The 25,375-nt window shown below is 42.2% G+C and overlaps 2 protein-coding genes across 4 annotated transcripts in view; both read right to left on the reverse strand.

The window, feature by feature from the left end:
- Nucleotides 1-11,485, reverse strand: part of arhgef3 (Rho guanine nucleotide exchange factor (GEF) 3) — a 51,346-nt gene extending 39,861 nt beyond the window's left edge. For both annotated transcript variants that reach the window (XM_076268360.1, XM_076268356.1), the window contains exon 1: nt 11,107-11,485. In XM_076268360.1, the coding sequence (XP_076124475.1) occupies nt 11,107-11,141 (35 nt within the window). In that variant the 5' untranslated portion in view covers nt 11,142-11,485. The remainder of the gene's footprint in view (nt 1-11,106) is intronic.
- Nucleotides 11,486-11,965: 480 nt separating this feature from the next.
- The window catches only part of il17rd (interleukin 17 receptor D), a 28,885-nt gene continuing 15,475 nt past the window's right edge, over nt 11,966-25,375 (reverse strand). For both annotated transcript variants that reach the window (XM_076267762.1, XM_076267761.1), the window contains exons 4-13: nt 22,467-22,585; nt 22,148-22,268; nt 21,985-22,029; nt 21,606-21,757; nt 18,682-18,747; nt 18,517-18,571; nt 16,614-16,724; nt 16,249-16,433; nt 13,340-14,336; nt 11,966-13,075 (exon numbers count right to left, since the gene is read on the reverse strand). In XM_076267762.1, coding sequence (XP_076123877.1) covers nt 12,957-13,075; nt 13,340-14,336; nt 16,249-16,433; nt 16,614-16,724; nt 18,517-18,571; nt 18,682-18,747; nt 21,606-21,757; nt 21,985-22,029; nt 22,148-22,268; nt 22,467-22,585 — 1,970 coding nt within the window. In that variant the 3' untranslated portion in view covers nt 11,966-12,956. The remainder of the gene's footprint in view (nt 13,076-13,339; nt 14,337-16,248; nt 16,434-16,613; nt 16,725-18,516; nt 18,572-18,681; nt 18,748-21,605; nt 21,758-21,984; nt 22,030-22,147; nt 22,269-22,466; nt 22,586-25,375) is intronic.

The following is a 25,375-nucleotide window of genomic DNA, read 5'->3' on the forward strand; positions in this document are numbered from 1 at the left end:
GACCTTGAGGGATGGCCATTACAGCATTGCTTTACCATTAAAAAACAGAGGTTTGAGATTGCCTAATAATCGTAAGTTGGCAGAGCAACGTGCAATCAATCTGCAGAAGAGGTTCACCAGGGACAAAGGTTTCCACAAAGATTACACTGGTTTCATGAATGACCTCGTATCCAAAGGATATGCACAAAGGGTACCGGCCACAGATCTACAGCGCAGCAATGGTAAGGTTTGGTATATCCCGCACCATGGGGTATATCATCCCAAGAAGCAGAAGATCCGGGTTGTCTTTGACTGTGCTGCATCTTTTCATGGGGCATCTCTCAATGCACAGCTCCTAAGTGGCCCTGACTTAACCAATGCATTGGTTGGAGTATTGACTAGGTTCCGAAGAGAGCCTATTGTTTTGATGTCCGACATAGAGGCTATGTTTCACCAGGTTCGTGTGCCAGAGGGGGACGCAGACCTGTTGAGATTCCTCTGGTGGCCTAGTGGAGACTTCAGTCAGCAGATGAAGGAATATAGGATGACCGTCCATTTGTTCGGGGCAACATCATCCCCAAGCTGCGCTAACTACGCTCTCCGTAAGTGTGCAGAAGACAACAGGGGACTCTTCAGTCAGCAGGCAATTGACACCATTCTGTACAGTTTTTATGTTGATGATTGCCTTACCTCAGTAGCTTCAGAAGAAGAAGCCATCTCTCTCTATAAGGACCTTGGAGCTATCTGCGCTAAGGGCGGCTTTCGTTTAACAAAGTGGATAAGTAATAGTCGCAGCGTGCTAGTAGTAATACCTGAGGCAGAGAGGGCAAAAGAAGTTACAGACCTGGACCTGGACCATGACATCTTACCTGTCGAGCGAGCACTAGGGGTGCAGTGGTGTGTCCAGTCGGATGCCTTTAAGTTTTACATCTCCATCCAGGACCGGCCATTGACCCGTAGAGGGCTCCTATCAATCACCAGCTCCTTCTATGACCCTCTCGGATTCCTAGCTCCTGTGATCTTTACAGCAAAGAGGATCCTTCAGGACCTGTGTCAGAAGAGGATAGGATGGGACGATGCTATACCAACATCGACTGCTCAGGCTTGGAAAGACTGGGTGGAAGAGTTGCAACTGTTGAATGGCTTTAGTGTCAGGCGATGTTTAAAACCTCCTGGCTTTGGAAAGGTGACCTCCGCTCAGCTGCACCATTTCGCAGATGCAAGCGAGAAGGGATATGGTGCTGTTACCTACCTGCTGCTGCATAACAATCGCTCTCAGACACACAGTGCCTTCATAATGGGAAAATCCAGGGTGGCACCCTTAAAACCTGTCACGATCCCTCGTATGGAGTTGACGGCGGCTGTAGTAGCGGCTCGCATGGACATCCTGTGGAAAAAAGAATTAAGGTTACATCTCCAAGACTCAGTTTTTTGGACCGACAGTACTTCTGTTTTGAAATACATCAAGAACGACACATCAAGGTTTCGTGTCTTTGTAGCAAACAGAGTATCAGAGATTCTTAAGGCTTCTGATGCCCGCCAATGGAGATACGTGAGAACAACACACAATCCTGCAGACTTTGCCTCCAGAGGTATGAAGGCAGAGCGTTTCTTGAACAGTGACGTGTGGGCTTCTGGTCCTCCATTTCTCGTGCAGCCAGAGGAAGATTGGCCGGTTAGCCCAGACAACATTCAGGAACTTCCTCTTGAAGACCCTGAAATCAAGGTGTCAGCTGCCATTGCGGTTTCGTCAGCAGAGGATGATCCTGTGTGGTGCCTGATCAATCGCATCTCATCCTGGACACGCCTCAGAAGGGTGATGGGCTGGATCTTGAGGTTCAAAACACGACTTTTATGTCTCCTAAAGAGCAGTAAAAGTTCTCAACAAACCTCTCAGTCTCTGTTCGATGTACCTCAGCATGATGACACTCATCACGGAACTGGATCCGGCCAAGGCATTCTCTCATTGGGAGAGATTGAAGAGGCTGAGATGCGAGTAATTGACATCTGTCAGAAGAGAAGGTATGCAGAGGAGTTTTCTTGTCTCCATAGGGGAGAGAGCGTGAGACGGAACAGCCACATATATAAGTTGAACCCTGTATTGAAAGACGATGTGTTGCGAGTAGGAGGGCGACTTAGCAAGGCTGTTATGGCCGAAGAATCCAAACATCCTGCGATAATAGCTAAAGATCTTCATATTTCCAATCTTATTCTACGCCATATCCACCATGAAGTTGGTCATGGTGGCAGGAACCACATATTATCAAGACTACATCAGAAATACTGGATTCCTGGTGCTGGTGTCTTGATCAGGAAGATTGTGTCCAAATGTGTGGTCTGTCGTCGATTGCACGGAGCGATAGGCCAACAGCAAATGGCAGACTTACCTGAAAGCAGAGTTTCTCCTGACCATCCTCCCTTCAGCTTCGTCGGAGTGGACTATTTCGGTCCATTCGAAGTCAAGCGTGGAAGAAGTCTTGTCAAGAGGTATGGAGTCATCTTTACCTGCTTAGCCATTAGGGCCGTGCATATTGAAGTAGCCTCATCGTTGGACACTGATTCTTTCATTCATGCCTTGCGTCGTTTTATTGCAAGACGAGGACAGGTCCAAGAGCTACGTTCTGATAATGGCACCAACTTTGTGGGCGCAGAGCGTGAGATAAGACAAGCCATACAAGAATGGAACTTGGAGAAAATCAGTGATACATTGTCCTTGAAGGAAATTAGATGGACTTTCAACCCCCCAACTGGATCGCATCATGGAGGGTCGTGGGAGAGGTTGATACGTTCCATCCGAAAGGTTCTCAATTCCACCTTGCAGACACAGAGTTTGGATGAAGAGGGACTCCAGACAGTGCTATGTGAAGTGGAATCAATACTTAACAGCAGGCCCATTACAAAGGAATGTACCGATCCAAATGACTTGGAGGCATTAACACCGAACCATCTCCTCCTCCTCAAGGTCAAACCATCCTTACCACCGGGTCTTTTCCAGAAAGAAGATCTCTATGCACGCAGGAGGTGGAGACAGGTCCAATATATATCTGATCTGTTCTGGAGAAGGTGGACTAAGGAATACTTGCCGCAATTACAGGAGCGTCAGAAATGGACACGAGTCAAGCGCAACTTAATTCCTGGCGACATAGTCCTCATAGTGGACGACTCTGCACCCCGTGGCTCCTGGATCATCGGCAGGGTCACTGAAACGTTTCCGGATAGGACTGGGCTTGTGCGCCAGGTCCGAATCAAGACCCCGACCAGCCTTGTTTACAGGCCTGTAACAAAGCTATGCCTCATTCAGGAGGCTTCTGATCCTTGATGACCACATCACCTGATCTGTCCTTATGACTTATGAGACGTTACTGACGTGTTGATATTTGGCTATGTGCTAGTAACCTCTGGCCAATGACTGACGACTGTACTGACACATTGATATTTGGCTATGTGCTAGTAACCTCTGGCCAATGACTGATGACTGTACTGACACATTGATATTTGGCTATGTGCTAGTAACCTCTGGCCAATGACTGATGACTGTACTGACACATTGATATTTGGCTATGTGCTAGTAACCTCTGGCCAATGACTGATGACTGCACTGATGCATTGATATTTGGCTATGTGCTAGTAACCTCTGGCCAATGACTAATACAAAAAAAAAAAAAAAAAAAAAACATAAAATGCAAACAAAAGGAAGAACCAACTATTGAATGTTTCTTATATTGTCTTATGCAAAATTTGTGATGTATTGTAATTATTACTGTGTAATAACTGTAATAATTAGGGGCCGGAATGTTGGGGTCAGATGACGTCTGTGTTATGCACCTGTGGTTACTCACGATAATTGGGTCACGTGGTGTTGGTGGCGGCAAGTTTCATAATATTACCTGCTAGGTGTTTTTGTGAATGAAGAGAGAGGGGGTGATGGGGAAAGCCTTACTTTTTGCTGACCGCATTTTGATGACTGTTGAATGGAATAAGCTGTTGTGGAATACATGAAACTTGTGGATTTTAAGAACTGGATTTATTGACGTTCATGAATTGATACTGTGTTGGATACTTTGGAGATGACTGTTTTCTACAATAAAGGAACTTAACCTTATCGCTACTGGAAGTTATTGAACAGCGCGTCGGGCAAGTTAGTCTCCCCTACTCAGCCTCTCGACGACCAAAGCTTTGAGTCGTCAACATTATAGGTTATACCACTGATCCGATACCATGAACAACATCAAATAACTAAAATGAGCTTGTGATAAGATGTTGTGTATTATGGTAGCCTAAATGGTAAGTAAACAGTATTTTTTTGTACTTGGCATGTTTGATGCAGGAGAAATGAACTGGCATAAACATTGATGTAAACAAAGGACAAATAAGCATGGCCAGATGACTGGATTGGGGCATTTTCAAAGTGAGTATCTACTAATTACTGACCGTGATCTGAAAACAGGGTGCTGGCCAATAAAGGCTCATCGATGCACAAGGACAACAAATGACAACCAATTAGGCAATTGCTCTTCATCCATTGCTCCTATCAAATGTCCCTCAGGCATCCATTTTAGGACCTCTGCTATTCTCCCTATATATGCTCCCTCTTGGCTCCATCTTTAATAAACACAACTTCACTATATCACTGCTATGCAGATGACTCTCAGTTTTACTTTGGAGAGCCTGTTTAATTGCCTTAATGACATACAGAGTTGGATGGTTATACATTTCTTACAATTAAATGAAAAGAAAACAGAGATCACTATTTTTGGTCCACTCAGCTCTGTTGCTAAGCTAAGAAATGCACCTGGGCCACTGGCTGTAAATTGCCAGAGGAGAAAGTATCTCGAGGGAGAAAAGCGCACCCCTCCCTCGGTACACAATGGCGTGGGAGAAAAGGAACAGGGCTTCAGAATGCATCGCTACGTTGCCCCGCGATTATAAAAGTAATGACTGGCCTGACCATGCGGTAGCAGCCTACTACACTACTACTACATTACTACTACTCTACTACTACTCTACTACTACACTACTACTACATTACTACTACTCTACTACTACTCTACTACTACACTACTACTACACTACTACTACTCTACTACTACTACTCTACTACTACTCTACTACACTACTACTACTCTACTACTACTCTACTACTACTACTCTACTACTACTCTACTACTACTCTACTACTACACTACTACTACTCTACTACTACACTACTACTACACTACTACTACACTACTACTACACTACTACTACTCTACTACTACTACTCTACTACTACACTACTACTACTCTACTACTACACTACTACTACACTACTACTACTCTACAACTACTCTACAACTACACTACTACTACTCTACTACACTACTACTGCTCTACTACTACACTACTACTGCTCTACTACTACTCTACTACTACACTACTACTACTACTACTACACTACTACTGCTCTACTACTACTCTACAACTACTCTACTACTACACTACTACTACACTACTACTACACTACTACTACTCTATTACACTACTACTACTCTATTACACTACTACTACTCTACTACTACTACTACTCTACTACTACTCTACTACACTACTACTACTCTACTACTACTACACTACTACTACTCTACTACTACACTACTACTACTCTACTACTACACTACTACTACTCTACAACTACTCTACAACTACACTACTACTACTCTACTACACTACTACTGCTCTACTACTACACTACTACTGCTCTACTACTACTCTACTACTACACTACTACTACTACTCTACTACTACTCTACTACTACTCTACTACTACAACTACACTACTACTGCTCTACTACTACTCTACAACTACTCTACTACTACACTACTACTACACTACTACTACTCTACTACACTACTACTGCTCTACTACTACTCTACTACTACTCTACTACTACACTACTACTCTACTACTACACTACTACTACACTACTACTACTCTACTACTACACTACTACTACTCTACTACTACACTACTACTACTACTACACTACTACTACTCTACTACTACACTACTACTACTACTCTACTACTTACTCTACTACTACTCTACTACTACTCTGTATATGAGAGCTGTGGACCAGGAGCTACGTGTGTGTCAGTCATCCATTCCTGCAAGAATAGAGCGGTTGTGTGCATCGTCCCAGGCCCAAGTCTCCACTCTCCTGTCTGTGTGTGTGTGTGCCTGCGTGCATGTGTGCGTGTGTGTGTGTGTGTATGTGTGTGTGCGCATGCATGCATGAGTTGTAGTATGCTACATGCGTTATGCATTCATTGGTCTACCTTAAAAAATATATATATAAGTTTGGGGTGCCTTGAGATTTTTCCTGACTACTACTGGATTAAGAAAGGCATCATCCTGAAACGGTGCCGCGGTACCGGTACCGGTAAAGGGTGCCGCGATTGAAAAAAGGTTGAGAAACACTGTCCTAAGTAGATGATGTGATGATGAGTCCTATTTTCTTTAACATCACACATGGAAAATAACACTGAACTATCAGAGACTTTTAAACTTAATGTACACATTGGTACATACATACATGTTTGACAATATAACCTCTGCTGCCTGCTGGTGGCTGGCTGATGTAAAATATTTGGGATTCATTCTCTGCCTCTCACAGACACATATGGAAGGCTGTGTACCGCCACTTGGGAATAAAATAGTCCACAAACTATCTCAGAATTCTTTAGACTCTGAGTTGAAATTCTGAGATACTTAGTCAGAATTCTGAGAAGTAAAAATTTTGAAATACTTTGCATCGCATAATTCAGATTTAAAGGTCTGGCATGTTCTTGCCTCCAAAAAGTTGTGACCACGCGTCAAGAGCACATTGACGGCATGTGCACTGCGCATGAGCAGAACCCTGCTCCAGGAGAAGCAACAACACTGAAAGAACGTTGCTGCATTAAGTCTAGTGTAGTGAGCTCTGTACTTACAGGGAAAAACATGCATCTCCACATTGCGTCATTCTCACCATGTCCATAAATATTGCAAGAATATTCACCCAACATATTCCACAACATTCAAAATATGTTTTTGTTTGTGTAACAGGCAGCAATAGGCTACTGTGTATTCTTTGTTGGAAGGTTATGCGAAAATACGAAATGCATAATCCTTCATTCATTGATTAAATGCCTGAGATTCTACACTGTCTTCCCTGTTTAGAGACGTCTATATAACTCAACCAGTAATTGTGCCCAGTGCAGTGTGCTTGTTGTATTTAATAAATTGCAATAAGCAAGTTTTGTGATCTTACATCAATAAAACTGCTTGTCAAGGAGCCTATTCAAACTAACCATAAATCAATTAAGACGACAATCTGAACTCCCTCTTGAAGCGTCTGGAAAAAACTAAATTCACACGCCAAGAATTGGGTCAGTTGCAGGCTTGCATGCGTTGGCTTTGTTTGCTGAAACATGTTGAAAACTGGAGTATGCCTAGGGTGCAGGTGGCGTGAGGAGTGCACGAAGAGGCCAAGGCCTTCAGTAGGCGCAGCGCAGCGTGTTCCATGTTGTGTGCATAAAGGTGTGGCTAGCCATAATGCTGTAATAATTCATTGAATTGATAAAAGATCTAGAAGTTTTGCAAGTCATGGAGACCTTTTTACTTCACCATCACATCTAAGTATTAATAGTTTTTGGTATTTATAATAATAATAATAACAACATATGTTGTTATAATCTTTACTTTAAATACTTAATAATGTATTATTTATGCAGATTTTGATTAATAGGCCTACTTAATTTTCAACTATCATTGTATTGTTGTCTAAGCGCAGAAAAGCATCTGCTAAATACCATAACCATAAAATGGATTTGGGTTTGCGTATTTATGCAGAGCAATAAGTATCATGAAAGGCCTATGAGGTGGCATTGGCCTTGAATATACAAATGTTTTCCGAATTGCATACCTTGCACAACTCATATTACACTCAAATAACGTTTCGATTTTTGCGTTCTCTTCTAAATCAGATTGGTTCCGATATGGACAGATTTTGATGCTAGCTTTGTGTTAGCTTATGCTTCAGTCAACATTTGCAAGGCTCAAATGCTACTGAAGAATTGTGTGATGAGAAGAGATCACTTCAGTTAATAAAATGTACATGCATGTGAACTTAAGTTTATATTCCAATAAAGTAGTTTGTTTGTTCTTGTATGCAATTGTTCCAAACACGGATCAGTGGTTAAACTAAAACAGCACACACAGATATCCAATAAGTCACATTGTGTTGGGTAATATGTCTAATGACATGAACGGTCTCATAAACTAAGCTATAGAGATTCAGGTGTTCTTTTGCATCCTTATCGATATGATAAGAGGCTCCTCTACCTGACTTACATCATCTGCAGTCTGACAAGCAGTGCACTTTGCTCCATTGCAAGATAGGCCATAATGGAAAAAAATAAGTGTGGTGCTATTTTGCTTTCTCACTTAGTGTAATTTTGCCTGCTCTGCAAGACTAAAAGTTCTTAATGTTTTGAGCAGCTGGGGTAGAAAAGTAATCAGCAGAGTAGTGTCTAGGGTTGTCATAAAAGATTTGTTTTATATATATTTAATAGCACAATAATATCCGAACAATTATCACGATAACTGCTTGTATCATAATATCTACATGATAATTACAGAAGACTAGAGATAACTGTCTGAAAACTATTAATAAGATGTATTATTTTTTTTATGTTTTTCATTATCTAATGGTTGTCAAATACCTGGTCATAATGATTTTAACATTCAAACATTGAATGCTATGATCAGTTACTGCAAAGTGTATGTGTGTCTGTCTGTGTGCATACTGTACGTGCATGTGGGTGTTTACATCTTAATGTCATTTCATCTTATTCATTCATCTGTTTCAAATACAACTGAAGTTTGGCTATTTGGTTGCTTTTGATGAGACAGATCATCATAAAGGAGTTAACTGCATGACCTGGTTGTGACCCTAAACAGTCTGCTTCTGGTGGCCATCTGAAGAAAGACATTACACTCCTGTTTGACAACGAGGCACCGTTCCCATGGAATGTGATTCATAATGTTTTAATGTTGTGGCTGTATTTTAGATCATTTCATGGGACTAAAATGGTATGTGAGGTGACTAGTAGGAACATGAACCTCTGTGTGGGACACATTGCTCATTGACCAACTTTGCACTTTGCCACTGACTTCTCGAAACAGGAAAGAAAGGCCAGAAAGAAATGGGGTTGAATCAATGTGACTAAAAGTCAAGCCTTCATTTTCCTCCACCTAAGCAATTCTAAAATTGCATTTCACTTTGCTGGAAAGGGAATTAAGGTAACCTTTTGCTTTTAGGTAATACTCACACAGCGTGTGAAATGAAATAATTCATCATATGATAGTTGATGAGAAAGTATTATGTTGAAACATTTATTGGGAAATATTTTCCAATGTTTAGCATAACCAATACTACTGCTATAGCACAGAGTTTATAGTGTATTTAATGTAAACAACACTCTTTTGCTCATGTGGACAGTGATCTTGATGTGGCACCAGATGGCAATAAATTAGCTATGATGCACAACCGTACACTTGACCTCTCATGTCATAGATGTTCATCTTTCAAGGGAGGGTGTTTTCCGGTTGGCTGTATACAGTGATTTCACTTCTGAAAAAATAGCAGATCCATGAATCTACTGTTAGTCTTCCTTCTCTGCTTCAATTTCTGATGACACAAATGTTCATTATGTGATGTTAACATGGTTATGTTAACTCACTCTGTAAGTTGTTTTGGACAAAAGTGTCTGCAAAATACTATAACAATGTCTGTAACAATAACCATAACCATAACGTCCTGCTGTGAAGGTTATCGACCTATGATTGTTGAAAGCCTTTACAATCTGATTTGGATGATTTCCCCATCATGCACTGCACATCTATCTGGATCAACTTAGACAGAAACAAAAGCAACAAGACTTTGGGCTGGGGTAGTTGTGGGAGGGAGGTAGAGAAAGGCCACTAATCCCAGCAAGGAAGAGACGACACAGATTGGACGCTACTCAGCAGAAGGGCACTGCCGTGGCCAGACCAAATCAAAAGCTTCTCTCTTGTGCATTCAGAGGGGATCAAGTCTGGGATTATGCCTGGCTCTGGCTCTGGAGTTGCCCTTGTGTAAGTGGCAGAAGCACCCCCCCAATACACGCAGTGGGCAAACCTTGAGCTCCAGAGCAAGCATTCACATACACTACCATTTCACAGTCACAGAAAAATTAGATCCTTTTTTCCATGAAAAAGATTGAATAGGAAATATAGTCATATGAACAGGAGACACAGCCATTGATAACAAGGTTAGAGATAATTGAAAGAATAAGCGAGTTCTTCCAACAATGCTGTAATCTAAAAATGATCCACTTTCTTTTCTTTGGAAACAAGGACATTTCTGACCCCAATTGGAAAACGATAGTGTACACACTTATGTGAAACTAATTCTCCAAGTAAACTGAACAGTATACAGCCAAAACAAGTTACATCAACTACATTAACTTAATGCTCACATGCATATGAACATTCACCATGAACCCAATACCCTCATATGGCTTTCACAATAAAGTGCAACATCCATGGGTGTGAGAAACCCTGTCAATATGGGTGATAAGGAATAGGCCTACCTCAGCTACGCTCAAGGGTTATGAATGGGCAGTCTGCATGGAAATGTGAATACTAGTGTGCTTTGTGTGTGAGATAGACAGAACGTGGATTCTGGCTTTGTAGGCCTAGATTGTTTCACTCATTCCTGCAGTTATGCACCCAGCTGGCAGTAAGATAGTGCTTAACACTTTTGCAGTTGACTGTCAAATCTTCTACAGTGCATGAAGAAACACACGGAATAATATTCATAGCAGCACACAGTTACAGCAAAATAATGGTTATAATTCAGGATCAGGGCACCTCGGATTCACTTGCAAATCAGATTCGTTTTGCCCCACACATAGATAGTTCTGCTGTAGCGTACACACACTCTTACCATACTGCACATGACGAGTCGACTACCGAAACAAAATGCACATTGAAAGAACGCACCTGTAGGCTAACTAAAACATGATTGTCAGACTACAAGCAGATAGAAAGTGTAGGCTACTCACCCGGAAACCTCATTGCCTCCAACACCCGTTTGCATGAAACTTTATTTAGTGAAGAGTAGCCTAATTTATGAATGAGCAACTACAAACAGGTTGATTCGTCTAAATTCACGTGTCCGACGCGGAGAAACGACAGCAGTATTGGCAACAATTCTGGACGATTAAGGATCCTAGAGGCACAGTCCGCGGAGGGCACCGACAGACATTCTCCGGTGCTTAGGCTATTAAATCCTCTCAGGAAGAATGACAGAATACCACTTTCGTCTACGATCATTACATATTCTATTTCACTAGAATAGTTTGACATTAATGCACTTATTCTTGGTCTAATATTCTTTCCTGTTGTTACAGGGTTTTACGCATCAGAGCTCACCGTCAACACTGGTCGCTGTCATCGCTTAAAACACCGCCCATCAAAACTGAGTTCAACTTCGAGGATTTCTAAATGCCACAAAGGATGGCCACTGAGGGGCACATTGACAGCGTTAAGTCAGCAGTGGTGTTCAAGCAGAACGGCGTAATTCGCTTCGGCAGTGCGGAACGCTGCTCCTAGTGATTATAGGGTAATCAGACAGACCTGCCCCAGCCTGTTCATCAGTAGGCCTACTTCAATAACATTTTGTCTTGAGTCAATGAAAAAATAAAAACAGACAACTAAATCTCTTTTAAACTGTAAGTCTGCGGAGGTAAGAGAAGAAGCAGGCCTTTCATTTTCCAACCAGGTTGAATTGAAGGACTTCACAGCAGAGCAGACATCAGATCAGAAGCTTGGCCTATAAAAGTCGTAATGTTTCCAGGCAGCTATTAGACTGATGTTATGATCACATCTTTTCCATTAAGGAAGGACAAACATCTGCAGTGCAAAGGCTACTGTTTTGTGTATTGATGTATATAACACTGAAGAAAATTTATTCAAGACTTCCTACATGACAGTACTATAAAACAGTACAGTAATTTAGAAATCATCTCTAATCTAAACTTCATGATACTTGAGTGGAGCAAAGTTCACAAGAGTAACTTAACAAATGAAAAAGTTCTACTAGTTGTCTAGCTGTTGTTTCTTACAGAGCTGAAAATGGCATATATGTAAACTTATGTAACTCCAAAGATAATATTTTACACAGTAAAACATGGCAAATCAAAGAAGGTCAATTCAAAATATCACACTGATCAATCACTGGTTAATGGCAATCTTGAAAAAGTCAGTGTTTTCTGTTTGATTCAACCTTTACAACTGAAACAGTCCAAGTAAAATGGATGAAGACGGATGGTTTCACTGAATTGTCCATCATCTAAATGTTACTCTTCAAAAGTGCTACACAACACTTTGACGTTTCATGTTTAACGTTCATGACATTTAGTTCTCTTAACTGTAGTATAAAAATGACAAACACAATAAATAAAAATAAAAAAACCATGAACTCGTTCCAACAGTCAAAACCAAATGACAAAATGATCACCACTGTCCATTTGGTCTTTCCAGGGTTGATGCTAGTGCTGTGCTGGATGCCAAGTAGTGACTGTGTTCCATCTCTTGATGCATGGGACACTGAGAGGTTGAGTAAGAGGGATGCTATGGTTACGGCAGATGCATTGCTGGTCTGGTTCTACAGCGCTCGACCCTTCCTGATCTGGTTCTACAACACTCTGCCCTTCCTGATCTGGTTCTACAGCACTCGGTCCATTTAGTCCATCAGGGCCTCCATCCATACAAGTCAGCAGCCCCCTGATTTGTTCAGATCAATTCCCCACAGATCCCTGTGCCTGAGAGGGGCTGCTGTGCTCCACAGTGAGAGTGATGGGGTGGACAGGCTGGAGTGATAAAGTGTCTCTGCACATTACCAAAGGCAGTGCTAAGATGTTGCAGCAGCAGTCAGTCCTTTACTGGGCTCTAGATTGTGATGTAGCTCCACTTTGCAAATGGTGGGCAGAGTGCAGTTCACTGGGCTGACCGCAGATATCTCCTCATCTCCTGCAAACCAAAAAAGCAGATTTCAGTCCGGTGCATGATAATAGACAGAAAAATTGTAGGATAATTGTTTTTTTAGCTGATTTTTGCTGAGATTACACAACATAGTTCTGCTAGTCTCAGTTTGCTTGCAATGCATAATTACATGGAAGAAAACAAAATGAAGCTGTAATGTTAATTTCACATTATCTGTATGTCATGATGTTGAAAGTCAGCAATAATTTGCTAGTGTTCCCAGTCTTATATGTCGACTCAGCCCAGCCTTACCTAAACCAGAGGAAGAGGACACACTGTCGGCCAGTGATGAGTTATCAGCCTGGTCAGGGGAAAGCCCCTCCATCAGTGGGATGGACAGCTCTGATGACGGAACAGATGAGTCATAGATCCCCGAGTCCCGTGGCATTTCGGGGGGGCTGGACGAGCCCTCTTGCGAGGGAGAGGGGCCGTCGCCATCTACTGGACAGTCCACAGCGTTGCAGGAGAGGCCAGGGAGTGAGCCAGCGGCCAGGCTGAGAGACGCCGGTGGGAAGACACTGGTCTGTACGGTACAGTCACTTTCTGACGGCCGCTTCAGCACCACCTCGTTCAAGACCACGCCCGAGTCACACGTCTCCATGGAGGCTTCGGCAGGGGCGGAGGCACAAGCAGCTCCACGTTTGGGACCTGGGACGGGTGGAGCTGGAGGAGGAGCCAACTGCTGCTCAAACCAATCAGGCTCCTGGGCAATGTGCTGATGCATATTACAGATGGCTACGTAGAGCGAGCGGCCAGATTTGGAGCGGAAGTAGTTTCGCTTGCTGACGTTGGGCGGCTGCGGCTCACGCTCAGGGAGGCTTAGCTGGCGTGAGTGGAGCCTGGCAAACAGCTGGGGCAGCTGGTCCATCAGTTTGAAGCGAGGCACCGGGGCCAAGCACGTGGGCACGTCACTCTCATGGGAGTAGTCAAAGTAGACGGCCATGAAGCGCGAGAGCTCTGCTGCGGTCTGATGAGCCTCGCGCACCTTCTCTGCAATCATGGCCACAGCCACCGCAAAGGTGTCCCGGCTACTTAGCTCGGAGGTGCTAGGAATGGCGCGGTCTTTGACTCGATCTCGGTTTCGATCCCTTGCAGGTCCTTTTCCCCGCCTGTGGCGCCTTTCCACAAAATATTTAAGACCTTTGGAGCCAACGATGATGATGAAGTGGGCCTCGTCCACTCGGCGGCTCAGCCAGGACATTTGACCCTCTTTACAGATCTGCAGGTGTTCCCAGAGGTCCAGTACCACCTACCGGACAACATGGGAGATCATATTAAAGCTTTGTCTACAAAAGTCATGGGAAAAGAAGTTGCAAGAAATAGTAACTTGACATGAATATTAATTAGATAAAATATTTTTAGGAAAACATTAAATAAACTGAATCGCAATGGACATTAACAGTTTGTTGACTAACAACTAATGCTAAAGCCAACACGTTCCTTAATACTTTGGACAAATTAGAGCGAAAGCAGCATGTTACGGGGTCCATCCACAACCTTGGCAACACCCTTGATCTAGTCATCTCTAGAGGAATAGAAGTCACTGATTTATCGGTATTTATCAATATGTCTGATCATTATTGTGTATCTTTTAATGTCATATTAAATGCCTTAAAAATGTATCTTGAAACTACAATTAAATCACGCTTCCTGGACACTACAGCGGAGCAGCAGTTCATAGCTCTAGCAGACTCCATAAATTCAGATATTTTTAAATCATTCTATTGACCAAAAAGTAGGAGGCCTTCAACTAGGTGTCCTACTTGACAGAGTGGCTCCTTTAAAGACTAAAAAAGGCCCTGTAGCAAACTGACGCCTTGGACGAATGAAAATGCCCATGACCTAAAAAGGTCCTGTAGGAAATCTGAGAGAAGATGGAGGAAAACTAAGCTACAGGTTCACTGCTCCACAAGCAAAGCGGAGACGCTACTTTTATCCATTATGCACCAAAACTATGGAACACCCTGCCTCTGTACATCAAACAGAGCTTTTAGTGAACTCACTTTTATCTCATAGCCTTTTTCTTCCCATTATTGGACATTCTACTGCTGCTATTCACAGGGTCTTCCTTTTTTCACTGCATTGTTTGTATTGTTGGTGCTGTATCCATCTCCTTACCATCTTGTGAATACTCATTTTTACTTCTAATTTTGAAATCTCTGATGTTTCATTTATTGTTTAGCTTGTTTGTATTAATCTTTTCTCTTTATTATTATATATATATATATATATATATATATATATATATATAATAATATATATATATTGTTAAATGCTCCAAATGTAAAGCACTCTGATCTGCATTCTGTGTATGAAAGGTGCTACACAAATAAAGTGTATTATTATATTACATCTGAGCTTTTTAAGGCTGTATGTGTTTTTACAGAATTGCCTCACTGGCCAAGGAGGGTATTAATTGCTTTCTAGCCCCTGTCTAACTGCATGTGTGTCTAGGTATTGTAAACATCACGGGTGTCTGACATCTCTGGCACTATTGCAATAATCAGTCTGCCAGAGGTTTCCTTAGATGGAATTTTGCTGGCAAGCAGAGTAACCTTTTATTTTTTGTCTTCCTATCCAGCCTGGCCACAAATGTACCTGATCAAAGGCACCAGATCTTCTTTGCCCTTGTTCGCCTGAACTCAAATGATGGTCTCTTCCCCCTCAGACCAATCAGTCTACTCCAAGTGAGTAGTTCTCATAATAAATAACACATCAGAGGCCTACTCAAGCAGAGAATCACATTTGCACAAACAGGTCTAGTGGTTATTTTTGCTGTGTGTTTTGTTAATATTGTATGTTCTACTGATGATGAATACCTCACCACAAATCAAGCTGTTTCCGAATATTTTATATATTATGCTCAGATAAACTTTCTCTGATCAGATGCAAGGTCCAATGTAGCTGTATACTTGTAATCCATGTTATGCATGTTAAGTCAAGCATAGCTTTGTAGACTGTACAGATCTTACATGCTTTGCTAGATTCTGCCACTAGGGGGCAGGCTCACCATATCCCAAATAATCATTCAGTCACATCGCTACGTCCTACTTTCTCTTCCATTCACCCACAAATGTTACATACAGAAATACAAACTGTGAATTTCAGTAAGTCTGAATCAACACAACACGGCATATTTAGTGGAGGCAATTTTGCTGTACCTCACAACCACAGAAGTCCTGTAAGAAGAAGGCAAAGCACTGGATGACCGCCGTATGTTTGGGGCAGTCTTTGCTCGAGTAGCATATGAAGACTTTGGGCCGAGGCCAAGGCCGATCCGTGCTGAGGACAGTGGTGTGCAAGGATGACTCTGAGCTCTCCTCATCCAGATGAGAGTAAATGTTCTCTGCAAGGTATTTGATTTTCACAATAAAAAGCTGAGTGATTAATTTTTGGTAACATTGACGTGTCATATTTTCAGGAGGAACATTTTTTTTCATTGGATCATGCTAATGCCACTTAATGTCACTTCAAAACAAAGTGATAAGATATGAGTGGAGTTAATTCTAAAACAGCTTGGACCCACCTTGTTGCTTCTTTCGGCACATGACAGTGAAGAGAGTGGCAAAAGCAGACATGATGACTAGTGGGACAGTGATGGCCATGGCTCGAATGGGGCCGGCCCAGGGAGAGTGGACTGAGGATCAGAGCAAACAGATGAGAGCATGAGTGCAAACAAATGAGAAGAATATTGCACCCTTGCTGAACAGCAATGGCGCACCTCTAAAGGCCACTGCTGTAACTGTACAACATGACATGTAAAGTCAGGATGCATATGAAGGTCACCCCATCGATAGTAATTAGATACTGAAATGGAAAATGGCCTGTGATTTTCATGAGAACCTGCCAGGACGACCTTTTCATCCAAGTGGCTGTGCATCAAGGCACATTGTGTGAAGACAAGATAATAAACAATTCATGACCTGACTAAATGGCCTGTAATATCATGTTATATCACTTCATTCAAGGGTAGAACGTAAATGAAATTCTACTGTCACTTCTCTACAAGGCATGATCTGCAACATCCTAGCAGTACAGTAGGTCTATTATATGCATTTCTGTACATCTAGAAGGGTTCTTGTAAAGAGTTTAAAGGTGCTATTATGTGGAGTTTTTTACATTTAAAACATTCAAAAATGACCTAGAAATAGCAACAGAATGTGAAGAAACAACCATTTTGATGTAATATCAAAAACACCTATGCTCTTGTGTTGTGCAGATCCACTGACGTTAGCAAACAAACTAGTTAGCGCTGGGCCGGCTCTCTTGCAATATCACTTACATTACATTACATTACATTACATTACATTACATTTGGCAGACGCCTTTTAACCAAAGCGACTTGTAACAAGGGAAACAATCATGGTACAGTGTGATAAAGACAAGTTAGTGCAGAAGTAAGTGCTACTTTATACATTCAAGTATCAGTTTTTGTCAGGCGGTAAGTGCTAGAATTAGCATGTCTAGTTGTTGGTAGTGCTACAAAAGTAGATACTCTCTGAAGAGCTGTGTTATCAGGGTTTTTTTGAAGGTAGAGAGGGACGCCCCTGCTCTGGAAGGAACTGGTACAGCATTCCACCAACAGGGAACAACAGATGAGAAAAGTTTGGATTGCCCTGAGCGTACCGGTGGCAGAGCCAAATCTGTGGAGCGCAACGGTCGGGAGGTAACATATACCTGTATATGGGTATTTAAGTAAGTGGGTGCAGAACCAGAAACTGCTTTGCAGGCAAGCATTCGTGATTTCAATTTGATGTGAGCGACTATTAGGTAGCCAGTGTAGCTCGGTGAGCAACCGGGTAACGTGCCCTTTTAGGTTGGTTGTAGACCAGACACTCTGCCCCATTCTGGATCATCTGAAGGGGTTTCACTGTGCAGGCTGGGAGACCTGTCAAGAGGGCATTGCAGTAATCAAGTTGTGAGATGACTATGGCCTACCAGGAGTTGGGTTGCATACTGAGTCAGGTAAGACCTTATTTTAACGGCACGACCAGGCCACCGAAATATAACGGTGGAAGAATGCAATGAAGCCGCATTCAAGACAACTCGAGTGCTGCAGAATTCCAAACTGTGTTACATCTGTAGCTGATGAGACCACATTAACAACCGTGTCTTTTTAGCCTGGAAGCCAGCATGAATTTACCCTGCCTACAAAATTTGAATTCGGGAAAATTACGTCTGGAGTCACTCCATTGAGAAGCCTCCATGCTCAAACCGCTCAACAAATCATCTGAGCAGGCTTGATGATGAGCACATGAGCAACAGAGCATAGTTATTCACATTATCTGAGCACTGATTTTGTTTACAACAAAAAGGCAGTCACTTAAGAAGCTAGATGTTTATGTCTAACACCAGACTCAAATTCTGAATAAAATTGTGTGTGGTTACTGCAGGCTAGTGCCTTTTGGCATCTGGTTATCTAATCTTACCTTGGCTGACATGGTACTGGGTTTGTCTCCGGGTGGTGTTATTGTCATCTCGCAGCTGTAGAGAGTAAACACAACATAAAGTTATGCCAATTTCTTTGTTCCTTCTGTATTGATGACAGAGGATCAACTGCAACATGTTTTAACATATCAAAGAAAAATGCAAACCTCTATTGCATAAGTTCCTGGAGTCACATCCTGCAGTATACATGTTGTCTTGGGTAGGTTGGATTCCTAAATATAATAAATACAACAAGAAATTACATGTAGATAGATAGATAGATAGAAATTAGATAGATAGTCAGAAGGTAAATATGTAAATAATAATTGAACAACAGATTTGATTGAACAACAAATTCCATCATAACTATAGGAATAGTGCAAAATGGGGGTAACATTATCGATTATAATAGACACAGAAGATGTAATGACACATAAAAAGCTAAATGTATGTGTATGAAGTATTTGGAAAACACAATGTCAGATTTGCCTGAGCTTTGCATGATCTTACAGAGTATTATTGAGGTAAAGTGTAAATGGCGCATGATCTTACAGAGTATTATTGAGGTAAAGTGTAAATGGCGTACAGGGATCTTGTAGGGGAGCTCAAGTTCAGGTAAGATTAAAGAAGAAAAAGACAAAGGAAGAAGGTGAAGAAAGAAGAATTAAGGAAGAGAAGAAGCCAAAGTAGGTCAGCCTTAGCCCCACACTAAAGGCCAATAGTCTCAGCTATGAAAAACATGCTTGAACAGTCAGAAAAATGGTGTTCAACTCCAACTGCTCTCATGATAATAACAAAGAGATACTGGGAAAGTGCTCAGGGTTTTGGCGTTTCCATCACAACCAAAAAGCGGAAAGCAGACTATAAAGTCTCCCCTGAGGCCCAAGTCATCTGTCAGCCAAGGCAGCACATGTGTCCATGGATATTACTGCTCTGTCTGGGAAGAGCATTAAGCTCTGTTCAGGAGTTAACCATGCACATCCCACTTCACAGAAGGAGAAGGAGAAGTCTGTTACTATTAAATCAAAGAAAGATCTGCTCAGTAGCTTCTCAGAATATTTGAAAAAGGAGCCTTTTGTCTTTTGTTATGATTTGTTTTCAACAAAATGTTTAGTTCCACAGCCCTTCAGGCATGAAGGTTATGTCAAAGAAAGAGCAGATATATGCATTGTGTCAGGACAACAGTGGACATTTCAGTGGAAGGGCTTTTCTTTAACTCATTGAGAGCCAAAAACGTAATATTAAGTTTTTCCTTCCCATGCGTTAAGTGCCAAAAACGTAATATTACGTTTTTAGCTTTTTTTTAAATTACAAAACTAGACACTCTAACACACCTTATATGTGATTTTGGGAACTCTGTGATGAATGGAAATGAAATATATGACGATCGAAAACTCATGAAAACGCACAATCTGGACATTTTATCTGGACATTTTATCATAACTCGGTTGCCGCTTTGGGTCGAATCAGTGACGCATGCACGTCAGATCAAAACCAGGCCATTTTCGTGGGTCTATCACTAGGTGGCAGTCTCGCCAGGTCTCGCTGATCACTTCCCGGAAAGTTTACACAAGTAAGTAACAGGCAACACTTGAAAGACGTTATATCTCCATTTCTAGAAAAAAAAACAGCGATTTTGATGAAAACTAGCCACTGTTTAGCTTGGGATTTCTCAGGAACAGAGGCGTGTAGAAATACACGGTTTGCACCCACCGAGAGCCTAAAGTCTCACCTTTTAAACGAGCCATTGTATGTGTTCATAGCTATAACACAGAATATGCTGTGGCTGTACAAAAATCATCAACAATGGTCTAGATTGCTGGCACTCTAGGACAAAGCTTCCGAAAACAGCTTGGCATTCAATGAGTTAATATGCAAGGCTCTGATTAAACCCTGATATTAGAGAAGTAGACTGTAGAAAGCTACATACTCATAAGTCTAAGACTTAGAGCTCTATCTTGGCGATCAGAAACGGATGGTCAGAGGTCCATCTTCACTAATTTAATGGTGCGATTATGTGGTCAAACACCGGGCGTGTTTTGGCCGTAACATCCTTTAAACAAATGAGAATGACATCTGTCATTCCCTTTAACAGCGTGCAGCGCAACTTCAAACAGCGCATCGGTATTTTGATAGTCAGCGGTGCATTTGAAGGAATCTGCTTGCATGTGAGACCGCATGGAACAGGGATTCCACTAAACCTTGCTTTACTAAAACCTGTTTGTGTCTAACAGAGTATAGCTACATACATCTACACTCGTCTATTATTTGAACTCACAGGCAAAGTTAAACTAACCGTGGTCTCATAGTCAACAACAAAACAGTTCTACACAGTTAATTACTTTCACTATTGACTGACAAGCAACATTTACCCCAATAATGTTCAAATGACTGAATAAAAATCCTAAGGATATTTATCCTGCAGAGGAGTTGCTGCTTCCTGTCCTTCATATGCGCCTTTTGCTATAGACCAGGTTTTTCTTGGTCAGTGGCATAATGATTTTTAGAAGGTGTTAGATAGTGATTTTTAGATCACACGGCAGACCACACCTTATGTCGCTAATTACCACACCCCTGGGTGCAAGGTTTAATAAAAGAGGAAAAATCATCACTTTATTGAGTGTAAGATAACAATTAGCCTTGTTTCACACTTCATCACTTTATTGTAAGATAAGAATAAGCCTTGTTTCACACTTTATTGAGTGTAAGATAAGAATAAGCCTTGTTTCACACTTTATTGAGTGGAAGATAAGAATAAGCCTTGTTTCACACTTTATTGAGTGGAAGATAAGAATAAGCCTTGTTTCACACTTTATTGAGTGGAAGATAAGAATACGCCTTGTTTCACACTTTATTGAGTGGAAGATAAGAATACGCCTTGTTTCACACTTCGCGCCACCCTGTGCCGGGTGCATGATAAAGCCCTTAGAATGTGGCCGTAGAAATTTCAACCTCTAAAATCCACCTCTAAGAAAGCAACTATACTGTCCACTGCTGAGCACCTGCACCTTTCTGTGTTTTCCTTTAGGACGGCCTTTGTCTAAAAGAGAGGACAGGGTTCACTACCAGGGCGCTCAGTGTCATTTCTTACCGGCTTGCAGCGCTTCAGTCGGAAAGGCCCCTCTTGCTTCAGCTTGTAGTACAAGTTGTAGATGGCAAAACCAAAGGTAGAAGGAGCATGGTCAAACACCACATGCAAATTGGAGCCTATTTGGGAGATGTTGAGCATCTTCGGCTTCCAGACTGTTTCAAAAACAACATGAGGATCAAACAAGGAATGGACAGGCCTGGATATTCTCACATAGGAAGGGTGGAAATGCTTAGTTATTATTACTAAGGGTTCATTCGAAGTGAACAGTGATATACAGTACACTAATGTAAATATGTTCTGCACATACATACTAAAACATACATAATGCACAGTGACTTTGATGTGACAAGATGCAATAGGAAAAGGAAAAATAACTCACATGGTTTGCATACAAGGTTGTCTGGGCCGAGGAGCACCTCACAGCCTGGTTGAAGCAAAACAAAAAGTATGGATGAAAAACTCCACCCTGTGTGTTTTCTTTAAACATAAACTGCAGTCCAACAGTGGTTAAAACATAGGGAAGAAAGGAAAAAGACACTTACTGTTAGTGCGCAGGAATGAAGGAGGACAGCAGCTGTCATTCATAAATGTGGGGAAAGGAACAATTCTCACCATGTAGTCTGCCTCAAAGGCAAGACCAACAAATGGCTGTGAACTCATTCTCTGGAGAATCACACAAAGAGACCAATCAAACTAGCATTCACTCATTTTCTTCTTATTATTATTATTATTTTAAACTGATAACATACTATCAACTGTACATACATACACACAACTAGAAACACCAGAATGAGGGTATTGCGTTTTAATTGTACTGGAACATTCCTAATGGGGTACACTTTATCTCAAATGATTACTTACTACATTTTTATAGGAGAAATTCAGCTGACGGGGCTCTTTCAGGATCATGTGTTGACACTGCTTTCCCTCTGGGTTCTTGTCTTCTAGATACACCCGAAAGCCTTTCACATGTTCAATTCCTGTGCACATATCAATGAAGTTTACTTACTTACATGATGCAGGGAGGTCAAGTCTTGAAAATGTACGGTCATTTATTGCAAATGAATTCATTTGAGATTCATCTATACCAGGGCTTTTCAACTTTGGTACCAAGTGGACCAGATAGAAAAACCACAGTGTTTGTGGGCCACACAAAATACAAAGCGGCTAAAATGACTCCTATTGTAGCTAGTCGAGAAACATGTGTTAGGGCTGCCAACTCTTCTCATTAATGGAGAATGAGTATACACGCTGAAAAACGTTCAACACCCAGTTAGTCAATCACTGATATTTGTGCATATAAGTGCATACCTGCAAACTCAGAATGGCTGAAAAAGTATGAGGCATACCAGCTGTTTTGAGTTATGGCTATGTTTAGCCTAATTGAATCAGTTGATGATGGAGAAGATATTTTCAGACCTACCATCCTTGAAGACATTTCTTGAGTACTACCTCAAACCAGCGGGGAAAAAATTGCTCACGTTGGGCTTTAAGTATGCAGCCAAAAGCAGACCAAACAACATAAATGTTGACAATCTGTTTTAAAGCCTAATCCTTATCTATGAATCCTAATAATTGGTGTTGACAGAAAGGGACTGTGGATGTCCATTTTCTGGTCTCTATTCTAGCAAGCCTGATCTATTATTACCTTTTTCTGCCTCTGAAACTTCTTTGACAGCTCATGAATACCACTGTAGCGAAGGGAGAGAGAGCAGTGACCCCACCCAGTCTTGAACCCGGGTCTCCGGGTGACTAAACCTGCAGCTTGACCGCAACACCAAAGAGTCAGGCCCGTTGGTGCAGAGCGCATACTCAACTGTAGTGATGGTACTCTGTCACACTGCCCTCCCCTTTGGGAAGCTTGCCCATGCACACTGCTGTCCCTCGCGCAACCACCAGCCGTACTTCTCCCTTCCCAGGGTGCCCCACACACGTGCTTCACCCATCTCTGGGGTCCCTCACACCGGGGTCAACCTATCCTGGGGGTCCCTCATACAGCTCACACACTGGGCAAGCTTCCAATGACCTCACGGCAAGCCATCCCACTTCTGACAACATATGTAGCGAAGGGAGAGAGCAGTGACCCCACCCGGTCTTGAACCCGGGTCTCCGGGTCACTAAACCTGCAGCTTGACCGCAACGCCAAAGAGTCAGGCCCGTTGGTGCAGAGCGCATACTCAACTGTAGTGACGGTACTCCGTCACAACCACTATGCAAAGGTATTCTTTTATAAGCAAACTGACTTTATTTTGAGGTTGTTATATTATGGTGAAAAACTGGCTAGGATGCCTTAAACGTTACAACTTTGCCAATTAGCATGTTAGCAAGCTTTTAGTATAAACTGGGCGGTTGATGTTGTTTCAAAGCATTTTTGCTTATGGGTAATTTGTTTGCTAGATTTAGACAAGAACCTTTATAGGGTCATGCAAGCTGTTGAATATTGTCTACTACACGGTGCATCGCTCTGTTTTAAGTTCAACTTTAGGCATCTTGAGGTGTTTATGTTAATAGACTGTATAGGCTGTGGTGCCATCAGAGCAAGAGGTCACGTGATGCCTCTGTTGCTTCGAACATGGCAATACCAGAGGGCTGGTATTTTACAAACATCTGGGAATTTAAATGGCAACAAATGTGGCGTTGAAATCTGCCTTGTCATTCAGCATGGTTACTAACATTCGTGTCGGCACCGGGTTTCGGTGGCCAACCCTAGTGATATATCATAGGCATCATTCAGATTCAGTATTATTCAATTACACTGTAATTTCAATAGGAAACGGTCTAATGCAATTTAAGCGGTAAGATGCTATGAGAATTACGGCATTTTTGGTACTTGCTACTTAAATTAATTTGCGCAAGGATGTAGGTGTATACATGTGCGGACCGTGCTAGATGAAAACATGAACAGTGATCTTCATTTTGTCTCACTGTGTCCTTTCTTTTCTTCTCGTTTCGTACAGCCCATGCACCAGGGGAGGGGGCTGCTGGGAGATGTGAGCAGAGTGCCAAAGGACAAGGCCCTGCATGCCAGGGGAACATTGTCATGCGCTTCAAAGTGTGCCAGCGTGCCTCCCTTTTAATTACATTTCTGCCTTATCAGTTGCAGTAGAAACAAAAAAAAAGCAGCAGCACACATTCCGTGTGGCTCTTGTTTCTGCAGTGGGGAGTGAGGCTGACAGAGACTCCTCTTTGTAGCAGCTGTAACTCCACACCTCACTCAGAAGCAGCAGATACCATCATACTGCCCTAGTCACACAGGCTTAGGGAACCAGCAGAGGGGAAAGGGGGGCAGAGAGGCGGAGAGTAAGGGGAGGAGGAGGAGGAGGAGGAAGATAGGGGAAGAAAAACAAAGGTGAACTTGATTCCAACACTGTGCAGCGAGAGCCCATCCTTTGAATTCCCCCTCTCTCTTTCTCTGCCCCTTCTCCCTCTTTCATTTTCTTTATCATATACCTGAGTTGTGTCGAGTCCTGCCCCAGTCAAAAGGATTAACCCTGAGCAAACAAGAGGGCACATTGTGGTGCATCTTAGGCACTGGCTCACATTACCAATTTCAATTGTGTCTTAGTACACAGAAGTAAGGGATGCCTCTTCCATCTTTTGACCCTTTCTCTCTCTCACACACACACACACACACACACACACACACATTCCTTCACGGACACATAACAGCGCTAATATATGGGGATCCATCTTCTGTCTTGGACAGATCAGTGCAACTGACAGCCAAGAAGAATAACCCTGCTTGGGGAAGAGACCTGGCTCTTTGATCA

This window comes from Alosa pseudoharengus, unplaced genomic scaffold, assembly GCF_046254945.1.
Source record: "Alosa pseudoharengus isolate Yale_2024_CS ecotype anadromous, Long Island Sound unplaced genomic scaffold, YU_APseudo_1.1 YU_APseudo_1.1_scf_5, whole genome shotgun sequence".
NCBI lineage: Eukaryota > Metazoa > Chordata > Actinopteri > Clupeiformes > Clupeidae > Alosa > Alosa pseudoharengus.